Here is a 21,781-nt window from a genome sequence, read left to right as displayed (position 1 = left end):
GTAAAATATTTTGGTGGTTAATGCACTTTCAAACTTATAATACATAATCATGTAATCGAGATTCAAGTGACAGTGTTAATGGAAGAAGTACCTGATAGAGTGCTGCTTTTAATTTATAAACCATTTTTTCTCTGTGTGTTTTCTAGACAGGGCATTTGGCAATGGAAACATTGCTCTCTCTCACTTCAAAACGGGCAGGAGACTGGTTTAAAGAAGAGTTGCGACTTCTTGGTGGTCTTGATCACATTGTAGATAAAGGTATGCACATAGCTCGAGTGAGAATTAAAGTATATATATTTTATTATTAGAAGGTAGTTTATATTACTCGTGTGGTAGAATGAAAGGACTGTATTAGAATACATGCAAATAGTGAAATTTTCTGATGCGCTGGATAGACGAGCCCATGGAATGCTATGAATTTCCAAAACCCTTTTCTTGTAGTGTGTGTACTTAAACTTAGCTATTGCAATAGTAAAATAATATATACAACTGTAGTGATATGACCTCAGTTTCAACTTTTGCCCAATAAAAAGGTATACTCGACAAGATCATGAAAGAACTGTTCCCAATAGAGAACAAAGAAATAAAATTCCTAAGTTGCCCTATTAATTTATCCCATCAGTAACTTAAATAGAGATCTTAATCATAGTTAATTCTGTGAGAGGCTCCCCCCCCCCCAATTGCAGCAGAGGCCTGTTGGTACTCCTTGCTGAATGAGCCTAGTAGTTGTGGGGTGCTCAGTTCCCTAGTTAAAATTTAACATTGCAAGCCATCCCAATGATGACCTTGGGAATAAGAGTTTGTCTTGATAATGCGTACCTTTTGGAGCAAAGAAATGGTTTGTGGCCAGAGCTACACATGGATAGGAAGGGATCAGCTGTCCTCATTGAAGTGAATCTTATTTTACAAGAAGCAATAGCCTACGTAGCTCTCGCTTTTCCCTGCCAGAGGTTATATGGAGAGTTCTGGCTATGTGTATCAGCTGCCACAGGATTGAAACCTTGTATCTGAAGTTGTGGGTATCACTTGATCCCCACTGACCTGAGGCACACCTGTGTTGGGAAGTTGTAGTGGACTTTTCTTGGAAGTATGCCCGGGCCTTGTAGGACAGGGTATGGACGGGATTCTCTTGACATCCATGACAGTCATGTCACTGTGTGTTTTGCTACTTGACTTTCATGCACATCTGACATGAGGGCTGTTGGGCAAGTGTCATGATCACTTGGTGTTGATTGAGTTACAAGACTTGTGGTGTGGTTTTGCCAAATCCTTGAGACAGTCAGGATTGCATCTTAAAATCTTTTAAATGATAGCAAATGGTTATCTGTATTCTGTATACATTTTACAATTTGATAGCTTAGGCTACCCAGGCATAGAACTCTATGGTTGCGTTCACATGTAACACTAAACCACTTAGTGTTGTTGGTTTTTTGTTGTTGTAGTTATTACGGCTAAGCAGTATATGTATCACAGTAGATAAACCAACAGTCATGGTTTGGTGCTATGCAGATTAGCCTGAACATGCCCAAGCAAAGGGTTGCCTTTCATGTTCCCCACCTCCCCTCTTCCTTCCCTCTTACTGCCATATGGAGGACTTCATCACAGTTTAATTTCAATTTTACAGAACCCTGGCTTAACATTAACTTCACTTTCCGACCAGGGGTCCTGGTTTAAAACAACCGTAGGTAACTTTCACAACAAGCCAGTGAATAAGTTATGAAATCTTTTTTATACCATAACCCCTGGTTTGAAAGTGAAGTTAATTCTGGATTTTGAATGAGTGAAGCTAAAGTCTTCTGATGCCCTCCTCCTAACTTGGTAGGAGAAGGTTTGTACAGGCCCATTCACTTAGGGCTAAACTCTGATTTAGCATGAAGTGTGAATATGGTCATATATGTGCACGACATACATGTATTTTTAAATTGGCCTCTTTGTGGTGTGTGTGTGTGTGTGTGTGTGTGTGTGTGAGAGAGAGAGAGAGAGAGAGAGAGAGAGAGAGAGAGAGAGAGAGAGAGAGAAGTTGGCTTAAAGTATATTGATAAAACATAATTAGAGTATTAGGGTATTTCATCACATATATGCAATTTTGGAAAGTAAAAAATACTTCCTTTAACAGTTTAGTAACAACATAAACTCTTTGTTTCTTAGTCAAAGAATGTGTGGATCACTTAAGCAGCGATGAAAATGAAGAGAAATTGGTTGCTTCATTATGGGGAGCAGAACGATGTTTACGGGTCTTAGAAAGCGTAAGTATTTAACTTTGTAAAGAGTGATTTATTTTTAATGGTCCAGAACCAGGGGTGAGGAAAGTCAGAACCATGGGTTCTAGCCATAGAGCTTCTTACTATTTATGTGCCGTTTGTGTTAATTAGCTACTACACTGCTTTGGGTTCGCCCTGGGTTAAGCTTGATGGGCCATATTCAGATTGGACATTCTGAATCTAATTATAAAAAACTAGCTCACTTCAGCAAATGTCCAACTGGTAGCACTTTCCTAAATGGTATTGAGGTGAAAGATGTTGCTGACAAGGTGTGTGTGTGGGAGAGAGAGAGCGAGAGAGAGAGAGCGGGTGGGGAGAATTTCTTTGTTCCCTTTTTCTATTCTGTTTTTTGGTTTCTTGGGGGAGAGAAATGGAGACCAGCAGCCACATTGGAGGGGAGCTTGTATGTACCTGTTTGTGTGTGTAGACTAACACACATGTATATTTGACAGTATTTATGTTTGTGAACACAAGGTGCTTTGTCTCTTTCAGGGTTTCCCAAATTTGGGACACCAGCTGTTTTTGCACTATAATTCCCATCATCCCTGGCCACTAGTCCCACTAGCTAGGGATTACAGGAGTTGTAGTTCAGATACAGCTGGAGACCCAATTTTGAGAAACCCTGGTCCATTTGTATATTAGCATGTCTCTGTGTGTATTATCATGAGAGATCTTATTCGTTCACTTCCTGTTAATGGTGGGACGGTGACTCTAGAATTCCTTACTAAGCCCAAAGTAAAAATGTGGCACTGGCTCTATATGTTAATGAGGCTCTTAGCTAACAATATACTATTTGTAACGCCTCCACTTGCCCAGTCACCTCTAAGTGGGGGTAGTGTTGAAATGGCCAGGCCTGGAAAAGTTAAACTGGCTGAGGGTTTGGTTAGTTGGCCTTGTAGGCTTCCCTGAGTTTGTTCTGTTTAGCTTGAGGACTCCCTAGCTTTTTGCTTTAGGCTGGAGATCTCCCAGCTCAAACCTATTCCCTTAGCCCAGGCTGTTGGGCGACGTCAAGTGTTCTAGAAAATCCAGGTTTCTATAAATTAAGTTAATGGTGCACAAAGCAGAATGTTAAATTGCAGCATTCTAGAAGTTTGAGAGATCTGTTAAAAGCATAGTGTTCTTTCAGAAGGTGAAAGGAGCTTAACTCCCACATCAAAGGATGATACCTGTATGATATTTTCTTTTCTTTTTTAGGTAACAGTTCATAATCCAGAAAATCAGAGTTACTTGATAGCATATAAGGATTCGCAGCTCATTGTCTCTTCAGCTAAGTAAGTTCTAATGAATGCTTTTTAAAATACAGTATGGTATACTTCTTTAAAGGTTTATGTTGTTAGGTTATGTATTAACACTGTGATCTTGGTGATAGTTTTCCTCAGCATGTGTGTGTGTATTGCAGCTTAGTATTTTCAAATGAGGGGGAAAGCGAGTTAGATTGTTTCCTGCTTCCGCTTACTGATATGCTTTTTTCTACCTGCTGGAAGTAACTTCTGTTGCTAATTATGTTTTGTGTGATAACGTTTTGCAATCAAAATCACTTTTGGTTGTGAAATGTTTCCATACAAACATTATACACACACCCCACATTATCTTTATACGTGCTTCTCAATTTGGGGAAACTTTTTCTTTCAACAACTTCCCTATGGAACTCACAGGATTGGGGGGGTGACATAAGTAGTGCTTTCAGAAATTCTGGTCAGCACTCAAGCGGAGTAAAAATATTGACAGGAAGATTTATATGTAGTTTATGGGTTCCAGTGAGGGAAATTTGTTGACATAAACCCTGTATACATTTACTTACATTTGAATCATAGCAATTAAAGACAATTACATGGCCATATACAGTGATGCATGTTGTCACGGCCACCCAGGACGGGTCCCAGCTCACAAGAGACCTCACTCCGTTGCAGTTTATTTACAGGAAAAGTTTATTGAAGATTTCTGCTTCTCGTACAGTTCAGCATCGTGGCCGTACGTCTGTCACGTTAGACCGCTGAAGTCCCCTCTGACTCCTCCCCTCTTCCACACCAACTTAATAGCCTGGCTCTAGACCACCTCTTCCTCTCCTTTCTTTTCCGCAGGGTCTTCCTGCCCCCCTGGGTTCCCTCTCTCCGTGACTCGCCTGAGGCTGAATCCTCTGCCGCCTCTTCCCCCCTCCTTCTGGCTTTAGGGCCGGGCTCCTCCCCTGAGCTCTCTCCACTTCCGCGCGCCTCTACGTTTGAACTTGGCGCGCGTACGTTGCTGCTGACCTTTCTTTCGACCGCTACACCACCCCTTGTTCTGCTCTCCACCCTTTCCGGCTGAACACCTTGCTCCAACCCCCTTTCTCTGTTCTCTCCTAATCCTGCTCCCTCCGAGAGGCTGACGACTCCACCCCCTTTTCTCCGTTCCGGCTGAGACGCCTCTTGCTGCGTCTGTCTTCCACTGGGCTCCTCTCCGCTTCTCCCTTCTCCTCCCTTTTGCTTGATTAAGGTAACCCCCTTTTGAGAATCCTCTGACTCGCTGCTCAGACTCGTGGATTCCCTCAGAATTCCGTCATCTTCTTCCTCATCCTTCTGCCCCTCCTCCCACTCGCTCTCCGTCTCCTCTGTCATCTCCTCCTCTCTCCCAGAAACCCTGACATCCATCCCCCCCTCGAAGCCCCCCCTTCCCCCCTCCCGCTCGCCGGGTGCAGGTTGAGGAAAACGTGGTACTTCCTGGGTCGGTTCAGGATACAAGTTGTCCACCTCAACGTTCTCCTCTGTCATCTCCGTATATGTGTGTTCGAACTCGGGTTCCCCACCCACAGACCTCACAGTCTCTTCCTCCATCACTGCTTCTCCTGGCGCTGCCTGCCAAGGACCTACCATCCATCTCTGACTCCATGCCTCCCTTGGCTGATCCACCCACCAACAAGGGCCTGTCTCCTCCCCCCCCAGTCTCGGATCCCTGGTCGGGCTTGTTTCGGGCGTATGGCCCTCGGGTGAGGAGAAACCCTCGAACGTGCTGTCTGACAAAGTGGGCGTGAAAAGCCAATCATCAAAATACTCCTCGGGCATGGGCTTGTGCGGAAAAAGTGCATGGAACTCCTCCTTCAACAGGGGTTCGTCCAACGCGTAACCCGGCACCCAGCTATTGGCAGAGGCCGGAGTGCCTTCCCTGGCTAGAAAATATTCAACTCCCTCCTCCCCCCATCTCGAGTCCAGTATCTCTGTGACCTCGTTAAGAGGTTCTGGTCTTGGCGATTCCCCCCCCTCAGGCGCCCTCCTACGTGGCTCTGGGAGTGCTCCTGACTCTTGAAACCTGTGTGGGGTTTTGTAGGGAGTGAGCACCGACCTATGAAAGACCGGGTGCACCCTGGAACCCTCCGGAAGGGCTAGACGAAAAGCCACCGGATTGATCTTAGCCTCAACTTGATATGGCCCTAGCTGCCTGTGTCCTAACTTCTTCTTGGCCAATGACCTGGCCGGCATCGCGTGGGCTGCTAACCACACCCAGTCCCCAATCTGGATGTCCTCTCCCGCCCTCCTGTGCTTATCGGCCTGCACCTTATACGCCTGTTTTGCCAGCTCCAAATGTCTCCGCAGCTCCTCGTGCACCTCTTGCAACTCCGCTGCAAACTGGTCGGCATCTTGAGGCCCCCCCCCTCCTGGTGCCGCAAATCTCGGGAAGGTTCTGGGATGACGGCCATTGTTCGCGAAGAAAGGCGTCACCCCGGTGGATGCGTGTTTCGTGTTGTTGTAGGCGAATTCAGCCATCGGCAGATAGTCCACCCACGCCGCAGGTCGCTGGTTGGCGTAGCACCGCAGGTACTGCTGCATGATCGCGTTGACCCTCTCCGCTTGACCGTTGGTTTGTGGATGTCTCGCCGATGTCAGGTTGATTTTGACGTGCAATATGCCCAGAAGCTTTCGCCAGAAAGTGGAAACAAACTGGCGCCCCCTGTCGGACAAGACGGACTGCGGAAGTCCATGCACTCTGAAGACGTGATCGATGAAGAGCTTTGCGGTCTGTTCTGCCGTCGCCACCTTGGCACAAGGGATGAAATGCGCCATCTTGGTGAACAAGTCCACCACCACTAACACCGCCGTCTTACCTCTGGAGCTGGGCAGGTCCGTAACAAAGTCCAACGCTACCCTCTCCCACGGTTGCTGCGGTGTCTCCAGCGGTTCTAGCAATCCCGCCTGCTTCTGGTGCACTGGTTTGGACCTCTGGCAGATATCACACCTGGCGACGTAGTCCGCCACCTCTCCTCTCATCTGGGGCCACCAAAAGTCTCTAGCCACCAATTCCATCGTCTTCTCTTTGCCGAAATGGCCTGCACTAGGGGCGTCATGCAATTGTTGCAGAACCTTGGCTCGAAGATCGTCGGTGGGCACGTAAAGGGCACCCTTACGAGTCAAAAGTCCATCTTGCAATTGGAACTCATCGTTGTCTCGCGACCCTCCGCGTAGCTCCTCCATCTTGGACTGTGCAAACTGATCCCTTTGCAACGCGCGTCGCACCGCGTCCAGGTCGACTGCGATGGTAGCGCACGTCCACGCCTGCGGTGCGAAAATGTGCTTTGCTGCGATTGGAGCTGCTTCCTCCAAGTATTGCGGCTTTCGGGACAGCGCGTCTGCAATAACATTGGAGTCTCCTGGGATGTATTCTATTTTGAAGTCGAAATCCGCAAAGAACTCCGCCCAGCGCATGTGTCGCTGGGTCTGTAACTTAGCCGTCCGCCAATACTCTAAGTTCTTGTGATCCGTGCGGACTTGCACCGTGTGCTTGGCTCCTATTAAGAAGTGTCGCCACGCTTTGAAAGCTGCATGAATGGCCAACAACTCCCTGTCCCATATGGTATAATTGCGCTCCGTCTTGCTGAGCTTCCGGGAGTAGAACGCACCCGGTCTCCAGTTGCCTTGCGAATCCTCTTGCAAAAGAACGGCCCCAACCGCTCTGTCTGACGCATCGGTCTCTACCCGCATGGGTCTGCCGGGATTCACGTGGAGCAGCTGCTCTTCGGAGGCGAAAAGACCTTTAAGCGTCCGGAAGGACCGCTCCGCTTGTTCGGTCCAGACGAACTTCTTCTTCTTGGAACTGAGGGTGTCAGTGATAGCCGCCGTCGCGTTCGCAAAACCTTTAATAAACTTGCGGTAAAAATTGGCAAAGCCGATGAACCTCTGGACCTCTTTCCGATTTCGAGGGCTTTTCCAGTCCAACAGCGCTTGAACCTTAGCCCTGTCCATGGCCAGTCCCTCGTCGGACAACTTGTAGCCAAGGAAATCAACCTCTCTGACATCAAACTGGCATTTTTCCAACTTGGCGTACAGCCTGTGGTCCTTCAGCCTCTGCAGGACCTCCCTCACGTCCTTATCGTGATCCTCCGACGATTCCGAGAAAATCAGGATATCGTCGAGAAAGCAGACACACTTCTTGTAGAGGAGACCTGCTAGCACGTGGTGCATAAATGCTTGAAAAACGTGGCTGCCATTTTGGAGACCGAAAGGCATGACTCTGTATTCGTATGTGCCCAGAGGGGTGAACATGGCGGTCTTCCACTCATCTCCTTTCCGGATGCGGATGAGATTGTAAGCTCCACGTAGGTCCAGCTTGGTGAAAATCTTGCCCCTCCTGACGGTCGCTAAAAGGTCGTCAATCTTGGGCATGGGGAAAGCTTTGGGCTTAGTCAAGCTGTTTATGAACCTGTAATCCACTATAAGCCTTTTTTGGGGCGTGTTTTTCTTCTTCACAAAGAACACAGGGCTGCCACCCGCTGCTTTAGATTCCTGGATGAAACCTCGCTTGAGGTTATGGTCTATGAACTCCCGAAGCTCTTGCATCTCGTCTTCCGACATGGAGTACAGCTTGGCAGCAGGCAGTTGCGCCCCTGGCACTAAATCAATCGCGCAGTCGTAAGGTCTGTGAGGCGGCAACTTGTCAGCTTCCTTCTCACAGAAAACCTCCAAGAAGTCCTGGTACTTGTGAGGCACCGTTTGCACCATACCCAGATGCAACTGCTGCTCGGCTTCTCCTCCCTGATCGGTCTGAAAGCAATGCTGAGCACAATACGATGAACAAAAGGTGATCTGCCGCTGGTACCACGCAACCGCGGGACTGTGCCTCTCCAGCCAACTCATGCCTAACACGATGGGTGTGTCCGATAAGTGGGTGACATTGAAACTAATAAGTTCTCGATGGTTGCCAATCTGCATCATCATGGGAGGGGTTTGCTGCACCACTTGCCCCCCCAGCAACTTCCTGCCGTCTACCGTGACCACGTTTAGAGGCGTCGTTGCAGGCAGGAGCGCCATGTTGTGCTGCTTAACGAACTGCAGTCCCACGAAGTCGGCGTTGCTTCCCGAATCGATCGTTATTGGAACCTCGAGGAGTCTCCCATCAGGCAACTGGAGTGTTGCTGTGAGCAGAACTGCCGGTCTGGGAGGCAAAGGGTCCACGCTTTGCAGTGATGCTGGGGGCTTGTCTACAGATCCGCCTGGCTGAGCCCCAGTAGCTCTGCTTCCAGCCAGGCACTGTCGTTTCCCTGAAGCTGCTCCCCTGGTTGCACCTCTGCTGTTACAGTTGCCAGTGCTGCAGTGTGCTTCTGGAGCCTCTGGGGGCACTCTTTCGCCATATGGTGCGCACTGTCACAGATGTAACACTTCCTGGTTCCTCTAGGAGGCTTCGCTTTGGCTGCACCAGGGACAGGGCTCTGGGATGGCTTCTGAGCCCTAGCACCACCAATCTCCATTGGCTCCTCGCTGTCCTTCCCCATTGGCGAGGGGTGCGCACGGCTGAAATCCCTGTGCACAAAAGGGAGAGTCCTCGCTTGCGCACGCGCTTGGGACCCGTCCTCCTCGTGCCACGGACGTCCCTCATGTCGAATTCCAATAGCTAAAGCCCGGTGCACCACGTCTTCTAGGGTCTGGGGTCTGTCCCCCCTAGCGATCTCATCCTTGATGGGGGGGCTCAATCCCTCCCAAAAAAGATCTCTGACCGGCTTACTGTCCTTTGGCCAATCTAAGGCGGTGAGCAATGCAAAAAATTTAGAGTGGTATTGGCGCACAGTCGCTTTCCCCTGCCTCAGCCCGTGCATTTGACGGCGCGCAATGTCCACATCCACAGAGGATTGAAAACAAGAATCCATCGCTTTGATGAACGCAGTTGAATTGCGACGGGCCGGTCCATCTTCGCGCCACAGATTGCGTAGCCAAGCCCTGGCCTCCCCATGCAGGTGCGAAACAATGAACCCCACTTTCTCCTCCTCATCTTTAAAATCGTGACGGAGTAAATGCAGTGCATATACGACGTCCGCTCTGAAATTGGGATAGTCTTGCAAGTTGCCATTAAAATGCGGAACCAGGGCACCCCCCCTCCGTCCAAGCGCAATGCCCTCCGCTCTGGAACCTGGGGCCCCCGCCCTGTCCGCGTGTTCCCACCTTGCCTGCAAATCCTGGCACGTCTTCTCCAAGTCGTCATTCTTCTTCTGCGAAGCAATGACTGCCGATGTGAGAGCGGTAACCTGATCCCGCAGTGCAACCAGCTGCTCCTCAGCGCTCATGGCTGCTCCCGTTCGTGAGCTTCGCAAAAAAAAATTTTTGCTTTCTGAGAGGGGACTTACTGTCACGGCCACCCAGGACGGGTCCCAGCTCACAAGAGACCTCACTCCGTTGCAGTTTATTTACAGGAAAAGTTTATTGAAGATTTCTGCTTCTCGTACAGTTCAGCATCGTGGCCGTACGTCTGTCACGTTAGACCGCTGAAGTCCCCTCTGACTCCTCCCCTCTTCCACACCAACTTAATAGCCTGGCTCTAGACCACCTCTTCCTCTCCTTTCTTTTCCGCAGGGTCTTCCTGCCCCCCTGGGTTCCCTCTCTCCGTGACTCGCCTGAGGCTGAATCCTCTGCCGCCTCTTCCCCCCTCCTTCTGGCTTTAGGGCCGGGCTCCTCCCCTGAGCTCTCTCCACTTCCGCGCGCCTCTACGTTTGAACTTGGCGCGCGTACGTTGCTGCTGACCTTTCTTCCGACCGCTACACCACCCCTTGTTCTGCTCTCCACCCTTTCCGGCTGAACACCTTGCTCCAACCCCCTTTCTCTGTTCTCTCCTAATCCTGCTCCCTCCGAGAGGCTGACGACTCCACCCCCTTTTCTCCGTTCCGGCTGAGACGCCTCTTGCTGCGTCTGTCTTCCACTGGGCTCCTCTCCGCTTCTCCCTTCTCCTCCCTTTTGCTTGATTAAGGTAACCCCCTTTTGAGAATCCTCTGACTCGCTGCTCAGACTCGTGGATCCCCTCAGAATTCCGTCATCTTCTTCCTCATCCTTCTGCCCCTCCTCCCACTCGCTCTCCGTCTCCTCTGTCATCTCCTCCTCTCTCCCAGAAACCCTGACACATGTTTTCTGTGCAAGCCTCTAGAGTGCATAGTATGGGGGAGAAGCTTAATCTGTTGCCATAATTGAATGAAGACACAAACCTGGAATTAGCATTGTGTCTACAAGAGTTAGCTTTACATGACTTCATCTCTCTATCAAATACGTCACGAACGTTAAAAATTCTTATTGCAAGTTTGTTTGTTTGTTTAATAAACTGCCCTATACCTGGAGATCTCAGGGTGGTGTAGAGAAAAGAAAAGTTTATGGATTATGCCGAAATGGCAAAAATGACTGGAAGAACCAGAAATCAGGAAGACTCAAATTTTAATAAGGAATGGGGGACGTTTATAATTTATCTTAAAAACTGCTGTAAACAGCTAAAATTGTTAGTAGGATTGGAATGACACTTGTAGTTTAATGGTGAATTTTGGACTTAATGGAGATGTAAAAGATTTGGATTATTATAAAAGATGCAGGAGGAAATGACTAACAATAGGACCCACAGAGGAGGGAAGTTCAGGAGATTGTCTGGAATCTTGTTTTTATGTTGTATGTTGGATATTGGATATGTGATTGTAAAACTTTAATCTGAAAAACCAAATAAATAATTTTATTTTTTAAAAATAATCTTACTGCAGACATTTGGCGTTAAGTGAAAACAGTCCTGTTAACATTTAGCTTTATGACCAGACAACTAGTGCACATAAAAGGGGCCAAGTGACTAACATACCAGTTATGGTTCTGCTTTTTCAACGCCTTACTTCAATACTTGCTGGACCCAAAGTGCTTTGTGCTGCTAATATGTTGCAGATTCCTGTGTGAAGAATCTGGGACTAGATCATTATGAAGTGCACCTTTGGACCTTTTTTCCTAATAAAAAGTACATGAGATGATGCTTTCTAATATAATTTTGGGGACTGTGTCGCTAGTTACCATTAAACCAGCATGATAAATGAAAACTAAGCTTGCTGTTTACAGCTGGAACTGGGTTTTTTACGTGAAGAAATTTTGTCACACTGATATGAAAATGATTTGCGTTGTATATTTTGTTTTTGTTTTTTTGTAACCTTCAGAGCACTGCAGCATTGTGAGGAGTTGATCCAGAGATACAACCGTGCAGAAGACACCATCTGTCTTCCAGACAGTAGGGTACTGCCACACCAGAATGTAACAAACCATGTGGGTAAGGCAGTGGAAGACTGTATGAGAGCCATCATTGGTGTCTTACTCAATTTAGCAAATGATAATGGTAAGTTACTTATCCTAAAACATAAAATCAGATTATCATCTGTCCTGTCAGATTATTTCCCATGACGTCTAGAGAAAAGTATTCCTGTATTTATGCTTAGGCCAGGTGGCTAGTTAATCAGGTGGACAGTAAGAGGTGTAATAATATCCTTACAGCTCCCACAAAACAATGCTGCAAATGTGAAATACGCATGCAACTATTATTTGAGTAGAGTTAGTGTCAGTACTGCAAATGTTGGTTTTCAGTTTACAAAACTGAAGGGGGTGAGTGTGCATGGCTGCCAAATTAGAACAATGGAAAACAAACTGTCTCTCATAAAGCAGTCAAATTTTTCGACTGACCTTGCATATGTCACTTAGGTATGAATTGGGAAGCAAAAATGCCAAAAATACTCTTTTGGCTTCTATTTTGTTACATTTGAGATGACTTTTGTTAGTCTGTTCAGTTATTTCACCTACTACGGCACCAGAGAATCATGATGGTTTAAGGCAATATTCCCAGCTATGTTGGGCTTAGATGGTTTAGGTTCTGGTTCAGTTACCGGGTGTAAAAGGTGAGATTCAGTCTCCTCCATTGCAGACTGGTGTGTTGGCCTGGGAGAGGTGTAAACTTGATCAGAGATTTGTTTGTGGGAGCAAAACCTTAATCTGAAATTCGATTATGGCCAGGTGTTATTGCCAGTTGCTACTTTTAATTGCTGTAAATGCATGTTTGAAATGCCTGTGGTTTTTTTATATGTCTAATGAGCATTTATATCCTTTAACGTTTGCAGAGTGGGGTAGCACTAAAACAGGTGAACAAGATGGTCTTATTGGCACAGCGCTGAATTGTGTGCTTCAGGTTCCAAAGTTTCTACCTCAAGAACAGAGATTTGATATTCGGGTTCTGGTAAGAAAAACTGTTTAAAAAAATGCCTCTAGAAAATGTAAGGCTACATGTTAAAAATTACTTATGTTAAATTTGATGTACTGAAGTTAGCACGACACCCATGAAAACTGTTTGAAAACTTCCACTGGTTCATAACATGACAGCCTTACTCTTAACTGATCATATCATTTCTCTGTTGAAAGAGTTGTGATTCCCAACACATTTCTGAGTATAAGCCTATCAGTACAACAAGCACCAGTCAAACAGCATCATAAAACATAAAAAACCAAGTGAACAGCAGTAGAATGAAAGCCATAATAGGTTCAGGTAAAACATACCTGCCATTGGAAAAAAGTAATAAAAAAAATAAAAAATAAATCTTATTAGAGCATGCCAAAATGGGTGGATACACAGACACTGACTGGCAGATTATTTCATGGTTTAGGCAACACAACTGATCTTTGCACTGATGGCTGTTTCCGAAGGACAAGTCTTTGGCAGCGATCAAAATGAATTTGGTGTCCTCTAGCAAAACATTTGTAGGAATCACAGATTTCAAATGTTTCTGTATGACTCCTAGAATGAAATTAATTTCTCTTTACTTCTGGATGAGACACGCGTATGGGAGAAGGCTTTACATTGGGGGGGGCAAACACCCCCCCCCTCATTACATCTTTAAAAGCACACATTCGCAAGACCTTTAAGACAGACATTTTCAAGATAAGGTAATGTTGGCTGGTGTAAATGGACAAGAATATTTTGTAGGGTTGTTGAAGGTGCAACTGCCAAAATTTCATGAGGCTTGCCACTTCTTGAATTTGCCAAAATTGGCCATACTTCTGAGCACCCTTAGAGTGTGCAAAGTACAGTTCTTTGTACTCTACTATCTAATATTTTCTTCCTCCTTGCAGGGTTTGGGTCTGCTAATCAATTTGGTAGAGTACAGTGCACGAAATCGGCATTGTCTTGTGAATATGGAAACAACATGTTCCTTTGATTCCTTCTGCTTGGGAGAAGCCAATGATAGCATAAGCACATCTGGACGGATGGCTGCTGTTCATGCTTTAGTTCAGGTAAATCATAGTTTTTACTTAAAAGAACAACTATTTATGCAGTGTGTGAAACAGTTATCACCAGAGGAAAGAAGCAATATTGGTCTAATGTTCAAATGTTGAACTATTTGTCATTCCCATCCCCTTTAAACTAACAGAGACGATAGGTCAGAGGAGGCACTAAGAGTCACTTATTTGTCCCAACATATTTTGAGCCATACATCTCTTTATAGGCCATTGATTTAATCCATGCAAGGGATAATTGAAGCCGTCTTGTGTACTATCTTAGTGGAAAACCAGATGTTACTGGGAGCCCTACAAAGAGCATCCTTGTGATGGCCATCAACTGGTTCTTCTCAGCAACTTGTATTTTACCTTTGAACAAGGTGTTCCCCTTAGTTGCTGTTGCCAATAATAATTGATTAATTTGCGGAGGATCAAATTTTGTAGAGCTTTGAGTCAAACATAGTTGTGAACATTTGGCTTGCCTCTTGAATTATTTCTTCATTAGATAAGAGATTATATTTGTTCTTCACTTGCATTACATTTTTCACTGGGCACTACATGCAGCATGAATTGAAAACTCGTATGTTAATCTCCGGCTGAATAAGGTATATTCTCTGTCTCGGTTGTGTTTGGCTGTTCTTGCCATAGGCATTAGGACTTAGTTTATTATTATGCTGCACACCAACTGTTGGTGTACTGTGCTGCAATCCTTCAGTTCCTTTACGAAATATTATTATTGGCATTTTTATCCTGCTCCTCAGCCAAAAAAAAAGGTCCTGGAGGAGCTTACAAATACCATTGAGGAGGCAGATACTGACCTCGGGCTTAGAATCAGAAAGGAAAAGGCACTGAGAGAAAGTGGTGGTGGGAAACTCAGGCACTTATTCTGACTTACAGAGATCTTGTAGTGAACTGTAGCAATGGGGGGGGGGGGGGGAGAGAACCAGGAGAGCCAATGGAGAGCTCCTGTAGTCCCATCTCTCTAGCAGCCTGATGGAATGCCTGCTGATGACAGTTGACGGAGGAGCCTGATGGCATGTAGTCACTTATAAGAGCTGTTAGAGAGTACCTTCTCTGCTTCTATAGCCTGAGATTTCGATGCCTACACACAGTGTTAGAAACGGAGATATGAAAGCTAGGAGCTAAATGGCACCTTAAACCTAGGTTATGGGCACCGCAATGGAGTGTCTAGGCATGCTTTTTGTATAGCAAGAATACAAAGCTGAAAATGACTGAACTGCAGCTAAAATCTTACGCTCGTTTTCCACATAATCTAGTCCTCATCTGAAGACTGCAAAAAACAAAACCATACTTCCCCTGCCCACCCCGCTAATATTCTTGAGAGGGCCCCTTCTCCAGTCTTCAGAGAGTGGCTGGAAGTGGGGAGGCAGAAAAAGGTCTTCCTTTCCTTCCAGCAATGGCTGTTTTAATCTGAATTCTTTGGCGCAGTACTGCACCCAGAGCTCAGAAGCTGCTCTCATTAATGAAATTCCCTGTCGCAAAGCGCACCTAGAACAATGGGAGTTTCGAACGCTGCCTACGGATGACAGGATGAAACATTCAGTACAAAAGTGAATGCTAATTTAAGCAAGGGAAGGCACACAGATGAGATGCTCCCTGCTGCCAGTTAAGTCGCATGTAGCATTTGGGTTCATGACTCATCATCTGTGGAATTTTCCCTCTCAGTTGTTCCTTGAGCGTGAGCGAGCAGCGCAGCTGGCAGAGAGCCAGACGGATGAACTGATTAAGGAAGCTCCTGCTGCACAGCATGACAAGAGTGGGGAGTGGCAGGAGACGAGCGGAGAGATCCAGTGGGTTACTACAGAAAAGCCTGAGAACGCAGAGGAGAAAGATAAGAAAGAAGAAGATGAAGAAGAACTTGATCTTAATAAAGGTAGGTCCAGGTTCCTGGGGAAGTCAGCAAAGGAAAGAAGTGCTAAATTAAAAAATGTCAGAGCTGCAGTTTTAGAATCCTCTTTCTTTCCCTTTTAAAGCAACTGGGACTCTTGTCCTAGTTAATCTCTTCCCAAAAATGCAGTGGTATTAAGGATCAAAGTACTTTCCTGATTCTTACAAGCCTCACTTCAGCTTCTTTTCCTGAAGATTGTTACCATTACAAAATACAAAAAGCTGCTCCTTGACATATTGTCATAGTAAACGTTAATATTCCCTTTTTACTAATACTTCTATTTAATTTTGGCCCATTTATTCTGGCTCAAACATTGTATCAGTTGATCCTTTCTTAAACATTGTTTTTCCGCACTCTTCTCTGTAATCATTCCCTTCCCTTCCTTTTATGGTTTCCACCTGAACATCTAATTTATCACACTGCCCTGCGTCTGCAAGGGGAATAAACAACTATGTTTACTGGGATGAGATGAGGGTATTGGTCCGAGCAACAGTGGCATTCCACAAAACCACAATATCCACAGTTAGAAATGTTGACATTCTTGGGTACAGAATTATGCTCTGTGTGCATGTGCACATACACATAGAACACATAGAAGTAGCTGTTTTATAAGTATTTGGGCAAAGTGACATTAAAATATAGTTTGGTTATACTTCTAATATTATTGTTTTTACTTGCAGCCCTTCAGCATGCTGGGAAGCACATGGAGGATTGCATTGTGGCCTCGTACACAGCATTGCTTCTGGGATGCCTTTGCCAGGAGAGTCCAGTAAGAAAACTTTTCTGCGTGGTTACTAAATGGGTCTATAAGGCTGGGTAAAAGGGACTGTCTTGAAACCATAAAATGGATCTTGGGAACAGGCATTTTACAATTTAAACTTCAGTTGTTAAAATTTTTCAACTACTTCATATGCTGTCTCAAAATGCAGTTTCCATAAGGGGCAAAACTATATGTCAACCCAACTTTGGGTTATATTGCATTGTCAATTAAAGTGCAAAAGTCTGATGCTTTTCAGTGTGTTAGTCTAATGGAAATTCAGTCATACTTTCAGCAGAGCTCTCAGTAATAAGCAGGCTCCTACATGCTGAGCCAGCTCCTTGCTCTATTAGCCTGAATAACAACAGCTCTGAATAACAACAGCTCTCCAATGTATTTGCCAGTCCTGTTGCTTACGATGCTTGGGATTAAATGGAGTACCTTCTGCATTTGAAGAATGTGCTCTCTAACTAACCGGTTCCCCTCCCTGAGGATATATTACACACTCAACTGGAGTGTCTAGGACATGCTTGTAAATAACCACAGATGAAAAAACAACATTACTAAATCTTGAAGGGACATTCTTCAGAGAATGGGAAGAACTAATCCTGTGGGTTGGTCTTTATATATGCTTGATATTCTCTCCTTTTTATTTTCCTGTGTGCTACATTATTTCAATAGTTGTGTGCAACTGGAAAGGGGCAAGAAGGGGCTCTGGCTTTTCCATTAAGGCTCGGGGTTTGCTTCCAACTTTCACAAAACGTTGAGATTTGTGACTTGGAAGCTCTTGCATTTTAGTGAAAAACTGTCAACTACTAAAGGTTTGGTAGCATTGTTGTGTCATGGCATTGTTGGAAATGCAGATAGGTTTCTGACATCGTGCCCATACTACAAGAAAGATGTATGTCGAGCAGGAATAGAGAATAAATGTGCGGGTTGGTTACTCTAGCGTCGTGTTGGGAAGTCGATTTAATTGCCTTGTCAGAAACTTCCTAATTCTGCATTTATTTCCTTAGATCAATGTGACTACTGTGAGGACATACCTGCCTGAAGGGGATTTCTCAATCATGACAGAAATGCTGAAAAAGTTTCTCAGTTTCATGAACCTTACTGTAAGTAGTATATTACAATTGCTTATTTGTCTGGTGTTTCAGATCAAAATGCTTGAGATGACTTATACCAGTATGTCTGTCATCTTATGGAAGGGTAGGCAAGCTTGGGTGTGTGTGTGTGTGTGTGTGTGTGTGTGTGTGTGTGTGTATGTATTACTAGGAACTCTGGAGGTACACCACTCAGAGCCAGGTGCAAAAAATTGGTTTGCGAGATGCACCTGCACAGAGCACCTCTGAGGATATATGTTTGCAGTGCCAGAACAGAGCTCACAATCCTTTGGTGCAAAAATCCTGATTCTTCTCTCCAATGTTTGTTTATTATTATTATTATTATTATTATTATTATGTTTCATCAGCCTAATTGAGAAGCCTTTCCATTGATATGGAAAAGTTTGCTGATCAACTGTAAATAACCCAGTAATGTACCAGTCGATATCATCCTGTCCTCTACAAGCCCTGATGTAATAGAAGGGCAGGCATAGGAAGATAATCTGGAGTGACAGCTCCTTGCTATTTCTCTCTCTGGTAGGGCAGTTTTCCACTTGTCAAGGAACTGTAACCCCTGTCCCACCCACCCCACTTAATGGGGTTAACAGTGAGCAGGTTAAGTGACTTATCCTCTTCCATCTGTCCAAATGACACCACTAGACTTGCCTCTATTGTAGTCTGTGAAGCAGTCAAATCCCACCCCCACCCCCCAAAAATACCTAAGATCACCTTCAACCAAATCAGCAAGTCTCTCTGGTGTTGCAAGATTGTATTTGCAAATTTATTTAAATAACAGCAGATGTTAAATGATGGCTTCTTCTAAGGCTGAGACATTATAAATTACAGACCACTGTTTGTAAATAGACCGCTTTGCTTGTAAATGGGGAACTGCTGCTACTTAGGTTGATGTAACATAGCATTCCAGACTGTGACCTGCTGTCACATAATCCTTAAATAAGGTGGGAAAATGCATCTTAAACGTTTAATAAACGCCCCGTGTTTCCCTCCACACCTCCTTTCCTTCCCAGTGTGCTGTTGGGACAACAGGCCAGAAAACTATCTCTAGAGTGATTGAATACTTGGAACACTGCTAGAAACTTGAGTCTTGCCGCAGGCACTTGAATGCTGGAGCTCTACCCCTTCGATAAAGGAAGGAAGTCGCGAAAGGAGTCCTCGAGGAAGCACCACCAAGAGCATTCATCAGTCTCATTCGTGTTTGGATTTTTAAGGCTACCTGGTCTCTTCACCATACACTCGGCATTTTCCGAGAGACAGTTCACCACCACATCAATCTGCAACTATCAAAAATTAGGGGGGAAATATCTGAGGAAAGTAAATCAAGAATTCATTATGTTTCTAATAATGCAGTGCAGTATTTAAATATATTTGGCAGGGTTTACTCTCCCTCTTTATTTTTCTGGCTTTGTTTGTGACAACTTTAAAGGGGAAAACTTGCTGCTGGTAGTGCAACTGCTGTTTACTGTTGAGCCACTGTTTTTCATGCCAGCCAGGTGCAAAGGCAGCTTTAGCTACTGAGGTATCAAAAATCTTCTAATAAAGATGCTCTGGGCAGCAGCATTGCTCTGATTTGAGTTTAATTTGCTCTTGCTTTTTAAAGAGATTATTCCAAAATCATAAGAAATAGAAAAATTTTAAATACTTTTTGTGATTTTAACTACTGTCTATATTTAAAATGTGTTGGAATCCAAAGAGGTTGAGGCTTGGATAGTTTATTTTTTATACTGTTTTGATTGAAAATTGGGTTGTTGGAAACTACTTCTCAGTTCTTAAAATTGTCGTGGCCTACGTACTGTAAACTGATTGACCATAACACTTCATAGCTCTAAGAGAGGCATGCAGGAAGAAGAAGAAGAAATAATAATCCCCTCCCAGCTGGTGGCTGTCTGTGTTTCTTTGAAATGCAGTAATTGTAAAGCACCCTGTTTAAAATGGACAATGTGAAAAAAATGTTCAATGCCAGGGGAGTTTACACTTCATGATGCACAAAAAAGAAAGGAAAAGAAGCTGTTGATTTTTGTTTCAAGGAAGAAATGTGGAGCTAAAACACCAGTGGGGATTAATGTTTCCAGTTGACATAATCTTTCTATTTCTTCTCTAGTATGGCGCAGGTAAATGCATACAATACAAAGCCTTAAATAGCTGAATATAGTGAAGATTTTGTTCAGTATGGGGTTCTAGTTCACAGCAAAGGATTGTGTTGAGACTTTAATGGAACAAAAATCCCTGCTAAATACTTTTGTAAAAGAGGTTTTGGACATTAGTGACTTCTCGCACTCATTGTTCCGATGGACAGAATTGCTCATGGTTTTTATTAAGCTGGTCTTGAATTATTCACAAAATGTTTTGAGACATTTGCATCACAGACACTTTCCACATTACCTGTGTAGCTAGTTGCATCATGTTACTTCATTGAATTTGTAAAACTTGAAGCCATAAAAATATTAGTTCTGTGTATAATGAGGGGTGGGAGAAATAACAGAAAATCTAACCTGCTTTTTAGATCTTGTGTTATCTCCATGTATAAACTTACAAACTTGTGCTTTTGTATCAGTGCCAGCTGTAAAATTTTTACATACAGTGGCTGCCTTCTATGTCTTCCTATTTTTGATAATGCAGATTGTTGGGAATTTGGTAAGGAAGTGACTGATTAGAAGCAAAATCCTATATTGGTCCTGCTTTTTTATTTTTATTTTCCTTAACATCTTAATTAAGCAAACTACCCCCCTACAATGTACCAGTGTAACTTAGAAAAAAAAATGCTGAGGTTATGTTTTCCCTTGGATAGAGCTTCCTTATGAGAGGAAGAGCAACTTAGTAAAGCTGTACTTGTAAATTATTTCTGAGATGCAGGATTTACTGGATATATTTTTTGGCATTTAGTTTTAACAACTTAGAGCAATGGCTTTCATTTTTAGTTGGATTTCATATAGATTTAAGTTAGGCTTTTTTCTGTATGCGCAATGACGGGGGATGATTTTAAAATAGATGCAGTGATGAGGTGGAATCAGGAGCCACACTTCTCTGTTACACTGGTAATGACCTGGATCGGAATTGGTTAAACTCGTTGTGTTGAGCATTTCTTAATTAGCAAGCACTGAAACATGCAGACTGTTTGGTTTTTGGAGAGAGGGTCAGGAAACCACCCTGCAAGCTGCAGTGTGTTTTCTTGTTTTAAACCTCATCAAGCTCTGCATTAAATGGGTACTTGAGGCCAACCTTCAAATTTAAAAGTTTTAAAATAACTTTTTTTCCACTGTAAATATATATGTAAATAAGCGCAATTGGAAACTAGAACAGTAGAGTACTTTTCTGAATCCAATCCTATTTTTATTTTATACAGTATTTCTCAGCTGTGATATTTGGAGCAAAAGCCAACGGCAGGAATAATAGTTTGTACCAGTTTCATGAAGTATGTCTTTTGGTTTTTGTAAATAATTTTAACTCGAATAAAAATTGCTACTTTCAATACATAACATACATGTAATGAGCATAGTTTCTTGCTATTGGAGACTCTACCCATGACCTTTAATGTGAAACAGCAAATGGTATGGCTGCCATCTTGAAATTATTCAAACTATGATGCAGTAAATTGAGTGCCATTCTGTGATCAGAAAATGAACTTGGCCTGGGTTGTCTGCTAAACATTTTATCATTTGGTAATTGCTGCAGATCAAACTGTTATTAAAAGAACAACTACCCAGGATAGATTAAAGATTGACAAGAGTGCTTCCACATAGCTGTTTGTGGCAGCATCACCATGGTGTCTGTGTTGTGCTTCCACAATCAATATGAGAGAATCCTATGTTATTGTCCACTTCTCTTATAATTGGAGTGTCATTGGTAAAAGAGTATTTCTCGTTGGGGTGCTAAAGTTTAGATCGGAGCTTTCCAAACTGCATGTCGCCACACATTAGTGTGACAGCTAGTGTTTAGGTGTGCCGCGCAATATGTGCCCATATCTCTTATATGGAGTTAGTTTAACCTCTGGTTTGCTAGTAGTAAAACTGAATTACTGTGTTGCGAACTGATGCCTGTCTTAAAAGTGTGTCATCAACATGAAAAGTTTGGAAAGCTCTGGATTAGATAGTGGGCCATTTCCTTCATAAGTACTAACATTTTAATAAGAGTCAGCTATCTTTTTCAGCCAGTAGCACCCATCTGGTAGCCAACACATGCTTTTGGGCTTCAAAAAGGTATCCATGCCAATTATGCAGTAATTAGTTATGGAT

General features: G+C 44.1%; 1 protein-coding gene across 4 annotated transcripts in view; it reads left to right on the top strand.

Annotated features, from left to right (window-relative positions):
* Positions 1-21,025, top strand: part of WAPL (WAPL cohesin release factor) — a 61,125-nt gene extending 40,100 nt beyond the window's left edge. For all 4 annotated transcript variants that reach the window (XM_081913483.1, XM_081913484.1, XM_081913485.1 and 1 more), the window contains exons 10-19: positions 147-258; positions 2,149-2,246; positions 3,456-3,532; positions 11,665-11,840; positions 12,613-12,728; positions 13,619-13,780; positions 15,452-15,659; positions 16,355-16,443; positions 17,448-17,543; positions 18,560-21,025. In XM_081913483.1, coding sequence (XP_081769609.1) covers positions 147-258; positions 2,149-2,246; positions 3,456-3,532; positions 11,665-11,840; positions 12,613-12,728; positions 13,619-13,780; positions 15,452-15,659; positions 16,355-16,443; positions 17,448-17,543; positions 18,560-18,625 — 1,200 coding nt within the window. In that variant the 3' untranslated portion in view covers positions 18,626-21,025. The remainder of the gene's footprint in view (positions 1-146; positions 259-2,148; positions 2,247-3,455; positions 3,533-11,664; positions 11,841-12,612; positions 12,729-13,618; positions 13,781-15,451; positions 15,660-16,354; positions 16,444-17,447; positions 17,544-18,559) is intronic.
* Positions 21,026-21,781: the final 756 nt, after the last annotated feature.

The sequence above is a fragment of the Podarcis melisellensis genome (genome assembly GCF_964234715.1).
Source record: "Podarcis melisellensis genome assembly, chromosome: 5".
Lineage (NCBI taxonomy): Eukaryota > Metazoa > Chordata > Lepidosauria > Squamata > Lacertidae > Podarcis > Podarcis melisellensis.
This window is presented reverse-complemented; position numbering and strand designations above follow the sequence as displayed.